Source organism: Oryctolagus cuniculus, chromosome 15, assembly GCF_051225735.1.
Source record: "Oryctolagus cuniculus isolate XC-2025 breed Fujian yellow rabbit chromosome 15, ASM5122573v1, whole genome shotgun sequence".
NCBI lineage: Eukaryota > Metazoa > Chordata > Mammalia > Lagomorpha > Leporidae > Oryctolagus > Oryctolagus cuniculus.
Genome location: NC_142881.1, coordinates 52,880,352 through 52,900,980, shown reverse-complemented (window position 1 = coordinate 52,900,980; position 20,629 = coordinate 52,880,352). Strand labels below are relative to the sequence as shown.

Sequence of the window (20,629 nt, the reverse complement as noted above, 5' to 3'; positions counted from 1 at the left end):
TTAAGTCACAAATTGAAATACCAGCAGAAAAATATTCATCTTTAGGCAGGTTGTATAGTTACCATATGGCAAGAAAACACAGAGCATAAAAATTCTTCAAAGCATTATGAAACTTGGAACTTAGTATACTTTCCTACATTTTAGTAGTTCCAACTATATATAAAACAGAACTGCTGTAAAGATTGAGCTGATTTAAGCTACCTCAAATTTTCTTCAATTCCTGACATCAATATTAGATTGATTGTTTTATTATAGTAACAAAGTTGTTACAGAAAGATCTACACACATATACAGAATTATTATATTTAAATTCATATAGAACAATATTTACATTTTTAAGTTACAGTTTTGAAAAAAGAAGAACAGCTTAAGTTTTACAACATAGAAAAGAAAAATATACAAGACAAAAATAGAGTTAACAGTAAAAATACAACTATTCATTCTCGGTGTAGCAATCTGGAAACGTCAAATGTGGAAATGGCAAAGAGCTATATCTTCTTAATCTGATTGTCCAAATCATTAAAATATGGATGATTTAGTGCCATTTTGCCAGAAATCCGTTTGGCAGGATCATAGACTAACATTTTCTGGAGGGGGAAAAGAAAAAAGATACTTATTTATTAAATGAGTCATTTTTTAAAATCTCCTTTAATCCTTAACTTTTTTTATCAATAAGCCCTAATAATTTCAGTGAAAATCTACTAAAAGAACATCTCCATTAATTTATTACATAAATGTCTTATCCCTCAGAGTTCACCCTGTAGCTCCTAAATCATAAATATCACAATAATTTTTGTTAAATTATCCTAAGACCCAAGTATTCAAAGATAGCTTTAAAAGCATCACATAAATTTAGGAAAGATACCTAGTTAATTATATTTATGCTGAGAATTAAATGACCATCTGAGTTATTTATAACGTTCTTCAATGGTGACAATTAACTACAGTTGTTTCTGCTATAGCTTCTAACAAGTTCCACATTAAAGAGAAAATCCACAGCATAATGTGTTATACACATGGCCAAAAATGAGTCACTAAATGAATAACGGTCAAACAACCTAGTATTAAAGTTAATTTACACATCACCAAAAAAGCTAAAAAGTTGAAGACGGATTTTAAATTTTATCTGAAAGAACTATTAATCTTAAAAAAGAAAATCAAATCAAGAAGCAGACTACAGATACTTTTACTAACAAATCATCATCCTAACCCTTAGGTATTCAGCACTGTATGAAGTGTTTTGGCTACTTATCCCTTACAAGATTGGCATTAGTCCCACTATACAAATGAGGACCCTGAGGCTCAAAGGCGTTCATTTGCCCAAGATCATATAATAGCTAAGGAATGACAAATAGGAAATCATGTCCAATTTAAGAAGTGCAGTGATGGTTCAACTGGGGAAGACTTTGCCCATAAGGAGACATTTTGGCTGTCCTAAGTGGGGAGAGTGTTCTACTGACATCTAGAGGGTAGAGGGCATAGATGCTGCTAAACATGCTGTGATGCACAGGACAACTATGTGGATCAAGATGTCAATTATGGCTACAGAGAAACCCACTTTCCGGTATTTGACTTTTGTTTCCTTAACTGAAATAAAATCAAAGAATTGTAGAAGTCAGAAGAGCAGCCTGGCCAGAACTGTAGAAGAGCCTCAAGTCCAATCAACAATACTAGCATACTGTACCAAAGACCTGAATGGCAGATAAAGGACTCTGGCAGTCACTATAAGCAACTGAGAAAAATCTAAATCTGACCTTAATTTGGTTGTATGATTTACAGATGGTAAGCTTCCTGGAGAAGGCCTTTCCCATCCTAAGAGGTTCTACTCTATTTTTTGCTTATTTGTAAAGAAAATCATTAAATGGCAGAAGTAATGTGAAAGAAGAGAAAGATTTTTAAGAGATACAGCAATTCTAACCTTTCTGATAGAGAAACAAGTGAGATATGGAATTCATGCTGTAAACTCCTTTATTAACTAAAAACAGCAGGCAGTAAGAAAATACTTGACTAAGATAGACTAAAAAGGAATTAATAGTAAATGACAAAAAAAGCTGAGAAGGAAGCCACCACAACTTAGCAATTCAAACTGCCTATAGTCATCTCACATAACAAAAACCAAAACCCTTCTCAAAACCACTACTGTTTCTTGATGTCTAAAACGGGGCAGTAACACAATAGAGTATTCCCCAGGTAAACAAAGGACTGAATGAATATGTGCAGAATCATCAGTAAGGTTAAAGTATAAACGGCACTGCTTACCGAGAGCAAATCCAAGCCATTTTCATCCAAATTTTTGACATGAGATGCCAAGCTTCCTGGTTTCCACTTAGGAAATGTATTCTTATAGTCCTGTAAGGATTCCACTTCTGGCCACACTTCGTTATTGGGCGTGCCCAAGGCTCTAAAAGCCATTGCAAAACATAACATCAGTTAAAGCATAAATATCATCTTTTTACATACATGTTGCCTGCATTACTTCAAACATGGTAGCAATTTTGGTATAAATAAATACCTGAAAATCCTGAAGAGCTGATCAATTTCTGAATCTCCATGGAAAAGTGGTTTCTTAGTTGCTAATTCTGCAAATATGGTGCCTATACTCCAAATGTCAACTGGAGTAGAGTAACGAGCTGACCCCAGCAATACTTCTGGAGATCTATACCAGAGTGTTACTACCTATTACAAAGCAAATTTTTACAGAAAATAAACATGGTGCACCAAATTACCTACATTTAAACACTTATATTTCATTAGGCTGGCTCTTTAGAAAGCTGTTAACACCAAGTTAATAAACTATATACAGAACACTAAATTGAATGTCACTTCTAACTTCTACACATCAAGAGAAAAACAGACAAAAGCATACCAAATCTTTCTTGTTTTTCTTATCATTAAAATGAGATCATCAAAGCATGTTATATTTTAAAAAAATGACAGTGGATTTAGGAGTGACACTATACAAACTGCTGCACTGCTTACTGCTAGCATGTAACTAGTCAAATAATAATTTATTAGTAATCTAGAATTAAGCCAACAGTTCTGTATATTCAATCATGATGATACCATTTCTAACTTAGAACAAAGCTAATGCGTTCAGAGGCTGACGCTGCCACTTGGGACAGCTGCAGAGCACCTTGGTTCAGAGTACCAGTCACTAAAATTCCAACCCAGCTTCCTGCTAATATACCTGGGAGGAAGGAGAATAATGGCCAGAGCACTTAGGCTCCTACACCCTGGCTTCCACCTGGCCTGGCCCTGACTATTGCAGACATCTGGGGAGTGAACCAGCAGATGGAAGACCTGTCACTCTGCCTTCCAAATAAATAAATCTTTCAAAAAGCTATTAAGATTAGTAGCATTTGTTTAAGCCACAGAGAACCAAATAATCTTACTTATATAACCATGGGAAATAATAAGTCAAGACATCAAACCAAAGGAATGTGGTTAAATTTCACTCGAGACAATCTCTGTGCTGAGGGATGCACAGCTGCACAAGACAGTATGTTGCCTTTCCCTCCAGAAATGGGAAATAAACGCCAAGTTATCCAGTTAACACTGCCCAACCACTATTATACTCAAATTCAACAGCTTCTAAACAGCCCCGCTTAAGAAACAAAATTTGTTTTTTGATGTATCAAGCAGGTCCAATTAGGATAGAGGAAACAACACGATCATTAAATGGGAAAAGTTTAATATGAAGAGTAAGACTGGTTTGTAAGAAATATTTGTAAAAGATACACACTAGCAAGAACTTCCTTCTAATATCCTCTACTGACAAATCTTAATACAGCAACTGGCAAAGAAAAGTCATATTTAAAGGTTCCAGTTCCATCTTCACATAGCATGCAATGCCTAGTAAATTTGGAACTGAGAGGCAATAAACTGAGATATCGTTACAAAGTAGAAATCTTTCTGTATAGCTTTTTTACTTGATTTAATGAAATATAGAAAACCCAGCAATCACACATATTCAAAGCACCTAAACTGACTAGTCTACTTACCTCATGTGTATACACTCTAATAGGTATTCCAAAAGCTCTGGCAAGGCCAAAATCAGCCAGTTTAATGGTTCCTTTGTCATCAATCAATAGATTTTGAGGTTTTAAATCTCTATGAAGAACTCTTCTAGAGTGACAAAACACAATCCCCTGTAGGATCTGGTATAAATAACTCTGGAAGAAGAAATTATATATAAAATTTATACCATATGATTTTCTAAATAATTTTCATTGGTTTGTTTCAAAGACAATGCAGAAAAATAATTTAACTACCAAAAAAAGCTTTCACGTCACTCTAGACTGATAAACATTGCGGGGTAGGACATTCATGTATGCAAGAGGTCTTCATGGAAAATGCACATATAAACAAACAAAGCATGAATTTCAAGGGTTTTTTTTTTTTTTGCACCAAATTAAACTTACAATTCCATAGTCAAACAAATGTTTTGAAGTACCTTCACACAATGATCTGATCCTAAGTCTTAAGATACATTTCTAAATGGAAATTTCTTGGGGCAACAGTTATGAGCCACAGGTTAAGTTGCCACTTAGGACACCTGCATATCTGAGTGCCCGGGACCAAGTTCTGCCTCCAACTCTGATCCAGCTTCTTACTACATACAGCAGATGATGGCCCAAGTGCTTGGGTTTCTGCCACCGATGTAGGAGAAACATGGGATTTCCAGCTCCTGGCTTTGGCCTGGCCCAGCCCCAGCTGTTGTGGGCAAACTAGCAGATGGAGAGCTCTCTCTGTCTCTGTCACTCTGCCTTTGAAATAAATCAATCTCAGGGCTGGTGCTGTGGCTAGCGGGTTAGCGCCCTGGCATCCCATATGGGCCTGGGTTCAAGACCAGGCTGCTCCACTTCCAATCCAGCTCTCTGCTGTGGCCTGAGAAAGCAGTAGACGGCCTAAGTCCTTGGGCCCCTGCATGGGAGACCCAAAGGAAGCTCCTGGCTCCTGGCTTCAAATCAGCGCAGCCCCCGCCATTGCGGTCAATTGAGGAGTGAACCATCGGATGGAAGACCTCTCTCTCTGCCTCTCCTTTTCTCCCTGTGTAACTCTGACTTTCAAATAAATAAATAAATCTTAAAAAAAAGAAAAAAGAAAAAAATCTCTTATAAAAGTTTCTTAAGCATTTTTTATACTTATACCAACTGTTGGTCTTTGACATTTCTGTCTTTTATCTTTACATATTCATTTTATTTTTGACAACAGTGGTCACATTCCAAGAGAAATGGCAAAAAGGATATTTAGATAATATATTTAAATGAGTGCAATTCATCTTTTAAGAAAGTCCAAAGGTCATACAATATTAAATATATTAAAGTATTAGACATGTACCATTCATTAACAAGTCAAAGACAAAAAAGCTAATGAAAGGAATATTTTCAACATGTTACCCAGCAAGAGGATCCTTGAAATCAGTGAAAAGAAACCTAATAGAAAACTTGGGAGTCTATGTCTAGTCTGAATTTAAATGGCTAAATATAAAAAACATTCAATGTCATATAAATTCTAACATTAAAATATTAATATGCCATTTTACATAACAGATTGCTAAAATGTTTGAAAGACTGATAAAACCAAATTTTGGCAATGACATACTAATAACTATTACACAACATGAATACTTAATAAATTGCAACAATGTTTTAGAGGTCAACTAGTAATAGTTATCAAGATCTTAAATGTAGATAAGCATCTTCAACCCATCAATTCCAGTTCTATAAAGTAGCATACAAGAATTATACATACAATGGTATGTACTACAACCCTGTTCTTAAGAGCAAAACCTACCAAGCCTGAAAATAACTAAGATGTCTATCAATTTGGAAATGTCTAAATAATTATATCAAAAAGATAAGCACAAGTAATTTCTATATCTGTTAACATTTGATACCAAAAAAGGTATAGTAGCAAAAAACTTTATGTACATAAAAGGGAATTTCAAAAAGTATAAAAAAATGGCACTAAAAGATAAGTCTAGGGGCAGATGTTGCAGTACTGGTACAACAGCTGTAGCTTAGGACACCCAGCTGGAGCGCCAGTTTGAATTCCAGCTGCTCAGCTTTGGACCCAGCACTCTGTTAATGTGCCTGGAACGCAGAGATGCTGGCTCAAGTATTTGAGCCCCTGCAACCTGTGTGGGAGACCTGGATGGAGTTCCTAGCTTCAGTCTGGCTGAGACCTGTTACTCTGCTTTCAAATAAATCCTTTTGGTGCAAAAATTAGGAAATCCAGGCGGTTTCTTCATAGTGTCATTTTCCATAAAATTTTGTGAAGACACCTTATATAAATAAAATCCCATGCATAGAAAAGGATACATGTTTATACATATGTGCACATAAAAGTATAAAATCATGAATAAAACTCATCAGCTATCTCTAAGGAGTGGTTCAGAGTTGTATATAATAAATGTCTACAACAAAGTAACTGAAATTTTTTTTTGACAGGCAGAGTGGACAGAGAGAGAGAGAAAGGTCTTCCTTTGCCGTTGGTTCACCCTCCAATGGCCTCCGCGGCCGGCGAGCTGCGGCTGGCGCATCGCGCTGATCCGATGGCAGGAGCCAGGTACTTCTCCTGGTCTCCCATGGGGTGCAAGGCCCAAGTACTTGGGCCATCCTCCACCTCACTCCCTGGCCACAGCAGAGAGCTGGCCTGGAAGAGGGGCAACTGGGACAGAATCCAGCGCCCCGACCAGGACTAGAACCCGGTGTGCCGGCGCCGCAAGGCGGAGAATTAGCCTAGTGAGCTGCGGCGCCAGCTCTGAAATATTTTCAAAGAATAAAATAGAGGGGATAGTGCTGTGGTGTAATGGGTAAAGCTGCCACCTGCAGTGCCAGCATCGCATATGGGCACCGGTTTGAGTCCCAGCTGCTCCATTTCCAATCCAGCTCTCTGCTATGGCCCGAGGAAGCAGTAGAAGATGTCCCAAGACCTTGGACCCCTGCATCCGCATGGGAAATCTGGAAGAAGCTCCTGGCTCCTGACTTTGGATCGGCTCAGCTCCAGCCACTGCAGCCAGTTGGGGAGTAAACCAACAGATGAAGACCTCTCTCTCTCTCTCTGCCTCTCCTTCTCTCTGTGTAACTCTGCCTTTCAAATAAATCTTTAAAAAAAATAGATCAGCTTTCCATCCTCATCCTATCCTGAACTTTTTACTTTGCTAAACACATATTTGATCAATACCAGAAAGACTATGGCGCTATGCTTTTGATATTAGTTTGAATAGTACTTGTCCCCTAAATCCTCATGTCTGTTCCTAAAGCCTCATGTAAATGGCACTAAAAGGACAAACATTTAATCCAATTATGGTGGCTGAAGATGGAGCTTTTTGGGAAAAATTGGGATTGTTAGTATGGAAACCCCATGGTCAAATCATGGTGGCTTTATGGGCTCCCCTCTTTCTAGGTGATGCCCTGTGCTACCCTGGAACTGCCAGCAAGAACACCAGAATCGTATACTGAACATAAGTCCCAAATAAAATCTCCTTCCTTTAGAAATAGCTTATCTAAGTATATTATTTTAGAACCCAAAAGCTGACTACACTTAATTTCCAAAACCGCATACTTTACAGTTATGTTATCTCAGGCACCACTTGGTAACAAAATGGCTGTCAACATATAAAGCATAAAAATTGTGGAAGGAAAACAATTTTTTTTTTCATTATTCTACTTACTAACACTTCCTCTAAGCAAATTCCCGCAAAACGCGAGGACCTCTACAGAGTAGTCTCTTCACATTCACAGAGACTAAGTATTCAAAGTTATGGGAAGACTCTTACCTTAACAAGCGAAGAATCCATGAACTGACCAGGAGGGATTGAATCCAAGTACTTCTTGAGATCCATGGAAAGGAATTCAAAGATGAGATATAACCTGGAATCTTGCATAAGCACATCTTGAAGACTGAAGAAGAAAACAATTACATGAACAAAAGTCCAGCAAGCATTTTTATCACAAAATAAAACTACTGCAAGCCTCAGTGAATATCATACAAAATGTGGGGAGATTGGTAGCTTCCCAAGTAGAGAAAACCTTAATACAAAAATAGAATTTGAGAAGGAAATCTCAGGACAATAATTTAAAATTAAACCTTCAGGCAAGCATTTGGCCTAGCAGTGACCACCAGGTTAGGATCCACACCAGAATAACCACTTTCAACCCCTTGCTCTAGTTTCTTATTCTAGTTTCCTACAAGGCAGACCTCAGGGAGGCAGTAGTGGCGGCTCAATTAGTTGGTTTCCTGCCACCCACATGGGAGACCTGAATTGTGTTCCTAACTCCTGATTTAGTTCTTGCAGGCATTTGTAGAGTTTACCAGCAGATGGGAGACTTCTCCACCTTTTTTCTCTGTCTCCCAAATTTTTTTTAAAATATTTGTTTTTATATTTATGTGAAAGGCAGAGTTACAGAGATCTTCCATTCACTGGTTCACTTCCCAGATGGCCCCAACAGCCAGGGCTGGGCCAGGCCAAAGCAGGAGCCACAAGTTTTATCCAGGTATCACAGGTGGGTGCAGATGCCCAAGGACTTGGGCCATCTTCCACTGCTTTCCCAGGCACATTAGCAGAGCTGGATTGGAAGTGGAGCAACTGGGACTTGAACCGGCTATCATATGGGATGCTGGCATTACAGGCACACTGTACAATGCTAGCCCCTAAAATTTTTTAAAAAATTATAATAAAATTCTTATTTTACAGGAGGTGTTAACTTAAATAATCTGTATTCAAAAAACATATCTAGGTTGGTTGCTCGCTGTCTTGCCACTGAAGTAATACAGAGGAATTTTAGAGTATTATCTGACCTTAAGGGCTGTTCCCTATCTCCAGCTTAGCAAAATGCAATTAAATTAGATTTTAACTTAGATCACTAGCAACATAGCTTCCCTAAAGCATCCAATTCAAATACTTAAAGGAAAGCATTTTCTGCTTTTCATCCAACTTGGCTGCCTGCCTTAGGGCTGATGAAGGCACCTCCAGAAACTAGAGCTCCCAGGCTGGGAGTTAAAGCTTTCTGAAAAGGGCTTCTTTTCTTCCATTGCTATTTTACCTTGCTTTTCAGGACCTAGTACTAATTCTTATTACCATGCCTCTCTAATAATTCTTTCACTCTATTGTTTGCTTTAAAGATTTATTTATTTCTTTGAAAGGCTGAGTTACAGATAGAGACAGAAATCTTCCATCTACTGGTTCCCAAATGGCCCCAACAGCCAGTGCGGGGCCGGGCTGAAGTCAGGAGCTTCACCCAGGTCTCCCATGTGGGTGGCAGGTGCCCAATCGCTTGGACCATCTTCTGCTACCTTCCCAGGTGAATTAGCAGGGAGATGGATTGGAAGTGCAGCAGCTGGAACTCAAACCAGCACCCATATGGGATACTGGCATCATAAATGGCTTTATCTACTATCCCATAATGCCAGCCCCTCTTTTGCTGCTTTAATAGTATTTTGCCTATGCACAGCATTATCAATTAACAAAAATGTCTCTTTTCTACTTTAGATAAAAATTAAGCAAATGCAAAAATTCTCACATTGAAATTCATTCAAAATTGTGTGTAGAAAAATGGTTTAAACTCAGATATACCATACCTGACTATATTTGGATGACGAAGTTCTTTTAATAGAGAAATTTCCCGAATTGCAGTACTAGGAACCCCTTCCTCTTCACTTTCTAGTCTGATTTTCTTCATAGCTACCACTTGGCCTGTAGTTTTGTGTCTACCCTTATATACAACTCCATAGGTACCTGAAATAGACAAAGTAAATTTCTACTATGTGACACACCCCCACAACCTAGAAGGTTCTTTAAATGATTAAATCCCGTAAGTTGCATGCAATAGAAATGTCTGCTATCAGATAGGAATTATCAACTATTCACTCATTGCTTCCAAAACGAAACTGAGGATAACAACATATCATGTATATGGCTTAGAAATAAAATTCATAGTCATAAGTTTCCCACACATATAAACTACCATTTAATGTTCCTGCATTTACAAGTAGAACTTGCACAAATTATAATGTATCTCATCAAACATCATACCCAACAATGAATCAGGTCCCAAACAGTATAAAGACTTGGACTCCGAAAATATTACTGACAAAAATCGCCTTGACATTTTCAGAGTAGCTGATATAGACAGCGTTGTGCTTTTCATGCTATTTTATATGCATCAAAAATACAATCAACAAGCCTCATCCAGAAAACAATGAAGATTCAAAATAAGACATTTAGTTATATATGTATTAATAAAGCTCACATTATCTACTACATAGTAGGAAAATTTCACACCCATTTGGAAGTGGATGAAAACATAGATAAGCTTTAGATAATGTAATAATGTCAATATAAGAAATAGAGTATATTGGGAGATGGATACATAAGAATAATAAATAGATTGGCTAGTTCGTTAAACCAAATTCACACATATGTTACACTTAGTAACCCAGCTAAGTGCTTTTTAAATTGAGGTATCAGTTTTTTAAAGGAGGTCCTGAAATCCTTAATTACATAAAAAATTTTATTTAACAGATTTTGCTTTCCATGACATCAGTATGCTTTAGAAGAGAGTAGACTACATTTCCCTAGGGAGGTCTATTCTATGGGTTTTGTCAGTTTTCCCAGAAGGTAGTGATAAAAATGACTAAGAACCACTAACAAAGTATCAACTATTTAGTTAAGATCATTAGGCTGCAAACCCATGCCACATAATCTTTGTTCTAATATTTTTAAAAGAAATTCTGCATAAGTCTTCCTAAATACCAAAATCATTTTAAAGAAATAAGATAAAAATCCCTATTATGCTACTTGACTAAATTTTGGATTGACTTTGAATCACAAAATTATTTGCATATTAAAGAACTGAGAAAACTTAATAATCCTCACAGTCATCCTACAAGTAGGTAACTTTCTGTACACTTAATTTGTATTCTTTTTGAGAGTTATATACTTACGTTAAATACAAAAGGTAGGTAAGCCAGTATACACATTCTGGCATACTGTTAAAGCTGTCAAGAAGATCATTTGCATAATATAATCAAATAAGCAGTTCATCGTAAATTCAGAATAATTTTCCTCTAATATTCTTTCCTCTCCCTTATGTATACAATCTCCTCTGGTTCCAATTTACAAAATTAAGTCATAATAATTGGTTAACTAGGAACCAACACTCAGTATTTATTGAATTAAATTTTAAAGATCATTTATGTTCTAGGTCTCTTTTTCTGAACCATCACTTCTTTCTGAGCTAACAGAATAGGAATTAAACAAAGTAGAACCATTCTATTGGTTTGTCATCAAAATTATTTACAAAATATGCCATATATGCTCTAAAATGAACACTCTAGATACAGAAACATTTTAAGTAACTTACTAATTAAGGAAGCAAAAGGGAAATACTAGCTTAATAGGATTATAGAAGAGTAACCCTAACACAGAAAAGCCTGGAAGGAGACAAATCTAACATAAACAGAAGAGTTACCCTTGGAAATAAAAAAATAAAATAAAAAATGTTGTCAGACTATAGAGGCCATGAATGGTAAGCAGAAAACCTTTCTAATAACCCAACTGCCAGGTAAAGTTCTACCATCATGAGTACAGCTACTCTCTAGAACCTGAAAGACTTTTTCTTAAGACCAGGAGTTCAAAGATTAGTATAACAAAACTCAGACTTCGGAAAACAAAAACAACTTTGCAATATTTGAAATGAGAAGAGTATGAACATATTTAAGAAATAAACTAGGTTCTCAAACATATCAAGGTCATGAGAGGAGAAAGGCAGATGGGCTGTGCTAGAGGAACTAAATACCAAATGAAATGGATTACCTTAGGTGAATCTTTGTAAAACACATGAAGGACTTAGGGGAAAGTTTACCTCTATAATTTATTTCAAATGGATCAAAAGGAAAATCAACAGCTAACACTCATAGAAATAATAAAGTTGACAAAACATTAACATCCTGGTAAAGGTACTACAGTTTCACCATATAAATCTTTCACCCTAACTGTAGCTTTAGAAATGTTCAAGGGGCCAGAGTTGTGGCGTAGCAGGTAAAGCCTGCTGTGTCAACATTCCATATGGGTGCCAGTTTGAGTCCCGGCTGCTCCACTTCCCATCCAGCTCTCTGGTTTGGCCTGGGAAAGCAGCAGAAGATGGCCCAGGTCCTTGGGTCTCTGCACCATGTTGGAGACCCAGCAACCCCTAGTTCCTGAGCAGAGCAGCTCTGGCCATTACGGCCAATTGGGGAGTGAACCAGCGGATGGAAGACCTCTCTCTCTCTGCCTCTCCTTCTCTCTCTGTGTAACTCTTTCAAATACATAAATCTTAAAAAAAATTTTTTTTCAAAGCAGGGGGCTTATGTTGAGGCACAGCAGGTTACAATGCTGCCCATAATACTGGCAACCTATGTGGGCACCATCCTATGTGGGTTGCAGTCCTGAATGCTCCACGTCTGATCCAGCTCCCTGCTAATGCACCTGGAAAGCGGAAGATGGCCCAGTATTTGGGCCCCTGAACCCACACAGGAGATCCAGATGGAGTTTCAGGATCATGGCTTGTATCTAGCCCAGCCCTGGCCATGGCTGCCATTTGGGAAGTAAACTGCAGATGGGAAGATCTCTCTATCCTCCTAACTTTTCCTTTCAAATAAAATAAATAAATAAAGTTAAGGGGAGAAAAATACCAGTATTTTAATACCAATCTTTAACCAGAGACCTGGTAGAAACAAAATAAAATCCTATGTAGAAGGTATCATCTTGGCCTCAAATTATTTCCACAAGTTCAACTAGGCACAAGAGTACCCAAAACTATACCAAACAGAAAAAGATAAAAAAAAAAAAAAGGAAAATAGTTATTACCAAATATCTGAATATCTCCTCTGGAAGTAACACTATCCCAAGCAGTGAGCACACAATGTGAACAAGACAAAAATTCTAGTGCTTATGGAGCATACAATGTAGCATTAAGGACATCAAGGAGGATGCACACAGAACTACAAAATGCTCTCTGGACTAGAAAAGGAGATGCAAAGTGAATCCAGTGGAGGGTTACTGCTTCCCAGGAAAGAAGGTCACTGCCAAAGGTCCACGGGCCAAACAGCAGAGCCAATTAGGACCCCCCCCCCCAAAATTACAAATTAGAGTGTCATTAGATGAGGTTACCATTGTAGAGATAGTTGGGGAGATGGTGATCACAGTAATAACAAATGGTTAACACCTGATGGTTTTCTGAGATTAAAGCAAACAGATACCTTCCATACTCTGTCATTGTACAACCATCTTGTGAGTACAATCATCCCCATTTGCAGGGGCAGAAACTGAGATCCAAGGACTTAACACTATCATAGTGTCTGAAAGAAAAGGGGTCTTGTGACTCCACTAAATGTGTGTAACATTAAATTTAAGATCATATTTTAACTGCTGTTTTTTCAGTATCAGAAATATGTAAGATTACAGAGGGAACGGAAAGGAAGGCCATCAGAGTATAATTTCAATTCTCTTTAACTGTTAATAGTAAAGAACATATACCACTGCACATTATTCCAATATTTACATGTCTCCATGATATAGATGATCATTTTTCTATTTTTAAAAAACCTGTATTTTTAAAATCACTCACCTTCTCCAATTTTCTCGATTTTGGTATAATCCTCCATAGTTAATCAGTAAGTCTGGTAGATCCTAAAATGAGAGGAAAAATAGCTTTGATTATATGGCAATAACTCAAAGGTATAGTGCTTCCTGCAATGTATAGTTAAGTATTATAAACATTAGTTATTATGTTAAAATATTTACAAAGGTAAAGAAAAAGACTCCTGGAATAAGACTTTCCCATCTTGGGGCCGGCACTATGGCACAGCGGGTTAAAGCATCCCATATGGGCACTGGTTCTAGTCCCAGTTGCTCCTCTTCCAGTCCAGCTCTCTGCTTTGGCCTGGGAGGGCAGTGGAGGATGGCCCAAGTGCTTGGGCCCTGCACCCCATTGGAGACCTGGAGTAAGTTCCTGGCTCTGGATCAGCGCAGCTCCAGCCGTAGCGGCCATCTGGGGAGTGAACCAGTGGATGTAAGACCTCTCTCTCTGTCTCTACCTCTCTCTGTAACTCTCTTTCAAGTAAATAAAAAAAATTTAAAAAAAAAAAAAAAAGATTTTCCCATCCTTCTTAGCTCTAAAACATCGGAAACGCATATATTCCATGCTGATATTAGTATTTAAAATCTTCCAATCAAATTAATCCAAATTCAGACATCAACTTATTTACTCTTCTCAAACAAAAACCAGAATGTTTTTACAGTAGTACCAGTGTATAATGGGATTACACACAAATATTTCAACAAATGTTAAATGACTGAATTTGTACAGCTTTTGGGTGTTTTTACAAAGATGCTTCAAAACAAACTTTTTTTTAAAGTCATAAGAAGGAACTAAAATGGGGTGAGGTTATTTACCCATTAAGTTTTGTTTAAAGCTTTTAAAAAACATCTGTTTACACTTGCAAATAACAATCTTTCTCCTTTGTTTTCAGCAAACATGTGAGTTTGCATATATATATATATATATTTTCCAAGAGAGGAAAATATATATATATTTGCGGAAGTAGGAAATAGCAGAGATACAAGAAAATGAAATTCCACAGTTCTAATGATCATAAAAGCTAGCAACTAATCCCTTAAGAAGTTCCATTTCTCATATTCATTGGCAAAGAAAAATCAATCCAAGAAGCGGTTTCGAAAAAAATTTTAAACGAGCAGAGCTGCACTCCCGTGGTCACGGGTGCCACTCTTAGCCATTTATAATTTTACAAAATGGCAGTGGACGCTTCTCTTTGTCCTCAATGACCAGACTGAACATACCTACAGCACACAACTGAACTCGTTTGAACAAGTAGCTAAAAATCAACTCAAAGTTGGGCTCAATTACTCTCCCACCATTACCCAGTTATAATAATTATAATAAAGGAAGCTGCCCTGTATGCCTTTCGAATGTCTCCTGGGGCTCTGTACTACCAGCTGCAGATGTAAAAAAAATTATATAAAATCAACGGTGACCCCCCCCACCTCCCTACCCAGAGACCTAAAGGTCTCAGGATTTAAGAAGTGCACGGCGCAAACTGGCACTGGATTTTAAGAAACGACTCGTACTTATTAAAATGCAAACGTGTTAATTTGCTCGGCATTTCTCAGCTTTCCGCTTTTTGCCAGCTCCACAATTAAAAAAAATAAATAAATAAAACCTCAGCCTTGTGCCTTAGCGTTCTTAAAAGCGCTGGGAGCGCGAAGGTCGCGGGCAGAGCCCAGCCCGGCCCGAGAGGGCCGGGTTCACGCAGTCGCCTCGCTCGCGGGAGTCTGCGCGTGTGAACTCGCTGGGTGCGCACCTGGCCCAGGTGCGGGCGGCTTCCCATCCCCCCGCCGGAAGCGGAGCGCGCGGGGCGCGGGGCCTGCGGCTGCGCCTGCCAGGCGGCGGGCGCTCAGCGTGCTCGACCCAACGCCTGGCTTTCTGCCTCCATCACCGCCCAGAGCCGTCTCAAGCGGGGCCGGACACCCCCGCGGGCCGACTACGAGGCCAAGGGCAGCCCCAGCCCTCCCCAGGTAACCGCGCACCGAGGGGCGCCCCCCGGCCCCTCCGAAACCCAAGCCCCGGGCCGGGCTGAGCGCCCAGCCTGGCCCTGCACCCATCCCGGACCCCCAGCCTCCCCGAGAGCATGCCCTCCCTCCGTACTCGCCGCCCAAGGGAGACCCCAGGCCGGCCCCTGGAGAGAGGACGCCCGGCAGGCACGACCCCCGCCGCCCTGCAGTAACTCTACCCGGCTTGTTATCTCCGCGGCGGCCGCGGCGCCAGATAACCACGTCCGCGAAGCTCTTCGCTCAACTTGCCAGAGCCAGCTTTGAAACTAAGTGCGAGCAGTTTCAAACTCACCGCGCTAAAGGGACCCAGACCCACCAATCACAGGGCTCGTAGACTTTCAAAGACACCAATCAGAGGCCGGCTGGGCTTGGGAGGGGCTTCCCGGGTAGCCAGAGCGCGAAAGAAAGAGGAAACGGCGGCTGGAAAAAAAGCAGGAGGGCGGGCGCCAACTGAATCAGAACGCAGGCGCCCTCTTGCATTCCAGGAAGGCGTCGTCCTCCTGTTTCTAGTCATCGGGAATGGATCGTTCGTTCTGTTTTGATTCTCTCCCTGTCTCGAACAGTTTAACTTGATGGCACTCAAACAGCTCATCACACAAGTGAAACTGAACTTACATCGAGTTGCCAGAACTTCTAATACTTAGGGGTAGTGTATACTTAGGTTTTTCTAAGTGAGTGATTTCCAGGCTAGGCCAAAGGAGCATATTTAGGTTACCTTACTAAAGAAATAATGAAAAACTCTCATGTCCACCAAAATGTCCACCAAATTGTAAACAAAAATTTCCGATTTTAAATTTATATGCGTATGCATACATAGCTGTGGTTGTTTTTGACTCATCTATAAAACTTTTGAACTTACAGTTTTTTACCTAAATGTTTACGTAATGAAAACAATTTTAAGAGGGAGGGTTGGGGAGAGAAAGATCCTCCATCTGCGAGCCAGGAACTCAATCGGGTCTCCCACATGGATGGCAGGGGCCCAAGTACTTGAACCATATCTGTGACCCACCACAATTACATTAGCAGGAATTGGAAAGAGCAGAACAGGGACGGGGACCCAGGAACTCCCACGTGGAATGCAGGCATTTTAACTTCTGTGCCAAACACTGCCCCTATTTATTAGAATTTTTTTTTTAAAGATTGTGCTTTTTTTTTTTTTTTTTTTTTTTTGACAGGCAGAGTGGACAGTGAGAGAGAGAGACAGAGAGGAAGGTCTTCCTTTGCCATTGGTTCACCCTTCAATGGCCGCCACGGCTGGAGCGCTGCGGCCGGTGCACTGCGCTGATCCGAAGGCAGGAGCCAGGTACTTCTCCTGGTCTCCCATGGGGTGCAGGGCCCAAACACTTGGGCCATCCTCCACTGCCTTCCCGGGCCACAGCAGAGAGCTGGCCTGGAAGAGGGGCAACCGGGACAGAATCCGGCGCCCCAACCGGGACTAGAACCCGGTGTGCCGGCGCCGCAAGGCGGAGGATTAGCCTAGTGAGCCGCGGCGCCAGCCTATTTATTAGAAATTTAACAAAATTTTAATGTTTTAAATTTTCACAACAGAATTGTATACATTCTTTGTTTTTAAAAAAGATTTATTTATTTGAAAGGCAGAGTTACAGAGAGAGGAGAGATAGAGAAGAGAGATCTTCCATCCAGAGATTCACTCCCCAAATGGCCGCAGTGGCCAGGCCAATCCAAGAGCCAGAAGCTTATTCTGGGTCTCCCACATTGTGTACAGGGGCCCTAGGACCTGGGCCATCCTCTGTTGCTTTCCCGGGTGCATTAGCAGGGAGCTGGATGGGAAGTGGAGCAGCTGGGACTAGAACTGATGCCCATATGGGATGCTGGCACTGCAGGCTGTGACTTTAACTCACTGTGCCACAGCCCCAACCCCCTTAAACATTCTTTTTTTTTTTTTTTTTTAAGAATTATTTTATTTATTTGAAAGAGTTACAGAGAGAGGTAGAAACAGAGAGGTCTTCCATTCCACTGGTTCACTCCCCAAATGACTGCAACAGCCAGAGCTGAGCTGATTCAAACCCAGGAGCCAGGAGCATCTTCCGTGTTTCCCACGAGGGTGCAGGGACCCAAGAACTTGGATCGTCATCTACTGCTTTCCCAGGCCATAGCAGAGAGCTGGATCGGAAGAGGAGCAGCCGGGACTTTAAACCACTGCGCCACAGCGCAGCCCCTTAAACATTCACCATTCTATGAGAGAAGAAAAAGAGATCTAAGCTGGGTTTTTAAACAACCTAGTATGAAAAACTCTTCACTGCCCTGCACCGTATCTTCTTTCCACCATTTTCTTAAAGAGAAACTTCAAAACCATCCCTAAGTCTTTACGAAAATAAGAGTAAAATAGAAGTGGGGATAATGAAAGTGCCCTAGCATGGGTGTATCATTGTCCTGCCCCTAGTGAGACTAACACAGACTGATCACTAAACACTCTACAAGTATGTATTAGACAGCTTAGGTAAAGAGCGGAATCAGTATAGGACATGCCTTTGGGTGTTCGGTACCTTTTTACACGTAAGCCATGTCTGTCACCCGCCCTAGGTGTTGCATGAGTGCTCAGTCTTTGCAGTTTTTTGCTCCTAGGTTACAGAGGCAGAACATTTGAGACCCGAGGTGGAGGTCGGGCCTTAAGAACCCTGCACACTGTCCTAAGTGCTCTGAGCAGGAGAGGTACAGACAGCCTCAAATTGTATTGTGGGAGAAATTTTGGAGAGGTAGTATGAGAAATGAACTGAAGAGGAGATGATGGAAATTGTATGTGCTCCAAAAAGGTTTGTATTCCTATTCTGGAGAGCTCTATTTTGAATGGAAAAACAAAGGTCACTTGGCACTGCAAGTGTTTTTGATTGGTTGGTTTGTTGGTTGCTTGCTTGCTTTTGTTTTAGAGACAGAAGTGTTGCTGTGGACAAGATGTTTTTGGATTGAAGGATGGCTTTTTTTTTTTTTTTTTTTTTGGTGTGAGTAGGGGAATGACATTGTGAGATGCGGGAGTTGGGAGGGGAAGATCATTGAGAAGGGATGGGGAGGTGACATCAGAGACAGGTGACTAGTGGAGGGCTCTGCAACCATCCCAGCAGATGTGAAACCAAGGGAGGTGGGGGTCAGTTTCAGGAAGTGGAAATCATGATAGTTTTAGGAGCTATGACTGTGGTGGATAAAAGGAAAAGGGTCATCAGTGATGACCTATGTGTGCAGCTTTTGAACCGGGCTGATCACACTGCTGGTTTGGAGAGAGCATGAGGGCCAAAGGTGGGTGTGTGGTATCACTGTGGGCATATTGACTATGTGGTTTGTGTGAACTATACATATGGCTCAAATGGCCAAGGTTCCATGGAACCTGACATGTATATCTTTTTGGAGATTGCTATGGTCTGAATATATCTGTCCCTCAGAAATTCATTTGTTGGAACTTAAGCCCTAAGGAAATGATATTAAGAGATGAGGCCTGGGGCTGGTGCTGTGGTGCAGCAGGTTAACGCCCTAGCCTGAAGCAAGGCATTCCATATGGGTGCTGGTTCTAGTCCCTGCTGCTCCTCTTCCGATCCAGCTCTCATGTGTGGCCTGGAAAAGCAGTAGAAGATGGCCCAAGTCGTTGAGCCCCTGCACCCACGTGGAAGACCTGGAAGAAGTTCCTGGCTCCTGGCTTCAGATCGGCGCAGCTCCGCCCATTGCAGCCATCTGGAGAGTGAACCAGCAGATGGAAGACCTTGCTCTCTGTCTCTACCTTTCTCTGTAACTCGGTCTTTCAAATAAATAAAACAAACCTTTGAAAAAAAAATAAAAGAAGTGAGACCTCTGGGATGTGATTGATTTATGGGGGCTTAACTCTGATGAATGGGATTAATACCATTATAAAAGAGGCTTCAGGGGCAGGCATTATAACCCAGTGGGTTAGGCTTTCACTTGGGATGCTTCCATCCCATGTCAGAATGTCTAGGGTAGAGTCCACCTCCACTTCTGATCCAATTTCCTGCTAATATGCCTCAGAGGCAGTAGATGATGGCCCAGGTACTTGGCTTATACCACCCATGTCAATGACCCAGATTGAATTCTGGGCTTCTGGTCCAACCCTGCCTATTGTGAACATTTAGGGAGTAAGCCAGTAGATAGAAGATCAGTATCTCTCTCTCTGCTTTTCAAATACATAATAAATAAAGCTTTAAAGATAAATAAACAAAAGAGGCTTCAGAGAGCTTCCTGGGTCTTTCCTGCTTTTCTGCCTTGTGAGAACATGGCATCCACCCCATCTGCCCTTCCATCATTTGAGGACACAGAAACTTGATGCTGTCTTGGAAGCAGAGAGCAGCCCTCACCCAACACCAAATCGGCTGCCATCTTGATCTTGGAATTTTCTGTTGTTTAGAAATCATCCAGTCTATAGTCTTTTGTTACAGTAGCAGGAATAGACTAAGAAAAAGAATGTATAAGTTAGTATGACATGGAATAAGAAATTAGAAAATTTTAAAAGTTGAGATTATGTAAAAATCACAAAATCCACAAAAAGTATATTATTGTTTGTCTTTTTATGGTTATATTTAATTTTTTATTGATAATTTGTATTTACTTGAAAGGCATAGAGAGACAGAGAGATCTTCTGTCTACTGGCTCACTTTGTTGACACCTGATACAGCCAGGGCTTTACCAGGTGGAAGCGAGAAGTCTGGAACTCAATCCAGGTCCCAACATAGGTGACAGAGACCCGGGTACCTGTTGCTTTGAGGGTACATTAGCAGCAAGCTGGACTAGGACGCAAAGTCGACTTGGACACAGGAATGTTAATACGGGATGCGGGTATCACCAATAGTGTCTTAACTGGTGAGCCAGGTACCTACGCCTGGCTATATTTTTTGGAATAATATATTTTTTAACGATTTATTTATTTATTTTAAAGTCAGAGTTACACCGAGAGAGAAGGAGAAGAGGATAGAAAGCTCTTGCATTGCGGGTTCACTCTCCAGTTGGCCACAACAGCCGGAGCTGGGCTGATCCAAAGCCAAGAGCCAGGAGCTT

General features: G+C 40.4%; 1 protein-coding gene and 1 long non-coding RNA gene across 5 annotated transcripts; one reads left to right on the top strand and one right to left on the bottom strand.

Moving 5' to 3' along the window:
• Positions 1 to 232: 232 nt before the first annotated feature.
• Positions 233 to 16,059, bottom strand: CDK1 (cyclin dependent kinase 1). Of its 4 annotated transcripts, XM_089314084.1 has the most exons (9): positions 15,796 to 15,890; positions 13,614 to 13,675; positions 13,246 to 13,344; positions 9,586 to 9,742; positions 7,784 to 7,907; positions 4,002 to 4,172; positions 2,513 to 2,676; positions 2,260 to 2,401; positions 233 to 587 (listed from the first exon to the last, which is right to left on the bottom strand). In XM_089314084.1, the coding sequence occupies exons 3-9, from the start codon at positions 13,250 to 13,252 to the stop codon at positions 489 to 491; spliced, it is 864 nt and encodes a 287-aa protein (XP_089170210.1). In that variant the 5' UTR covers positions 13,253 to 13,344; positions 13,614 to 13,675; positions 15,796 to 15,890; the 3' UTR covers positions 233 to 488. The 4 variants fall into 4 exon arrangements, with proteins under 4 accessions (XP_089170210.1, XP_069914436.1, XP_069914437.1 ...); XM_070058335.2 differs by lacking the exons at positions 13,246 to 13,344; positions 15,796 to 15,890 and adding an exon at positions 15,909 to 16,059; XM_070058336.2 differs by lacking the exon at positions 13,246 to 13,344 and having other exon boundaries at positions 15,711 to 15,890.
• A 1,512-nt stretch (positions 16,060 to 17,571) lies between these two features.
• Positions 17,572 to 19,422, top strand: LOC149121997 (uncharacterized). Its single transcript, XR_016221349.1, has 2 exons — positions 17,572 to 18,390; positions 19,167 to 19,422. It is a non-coding gene; the product is annotated as an uncharacterized LOC149121997 (long non-coding RNA).
• Positions 19,423 to 20,629: the final 1,207 nt, after the last annotated feature.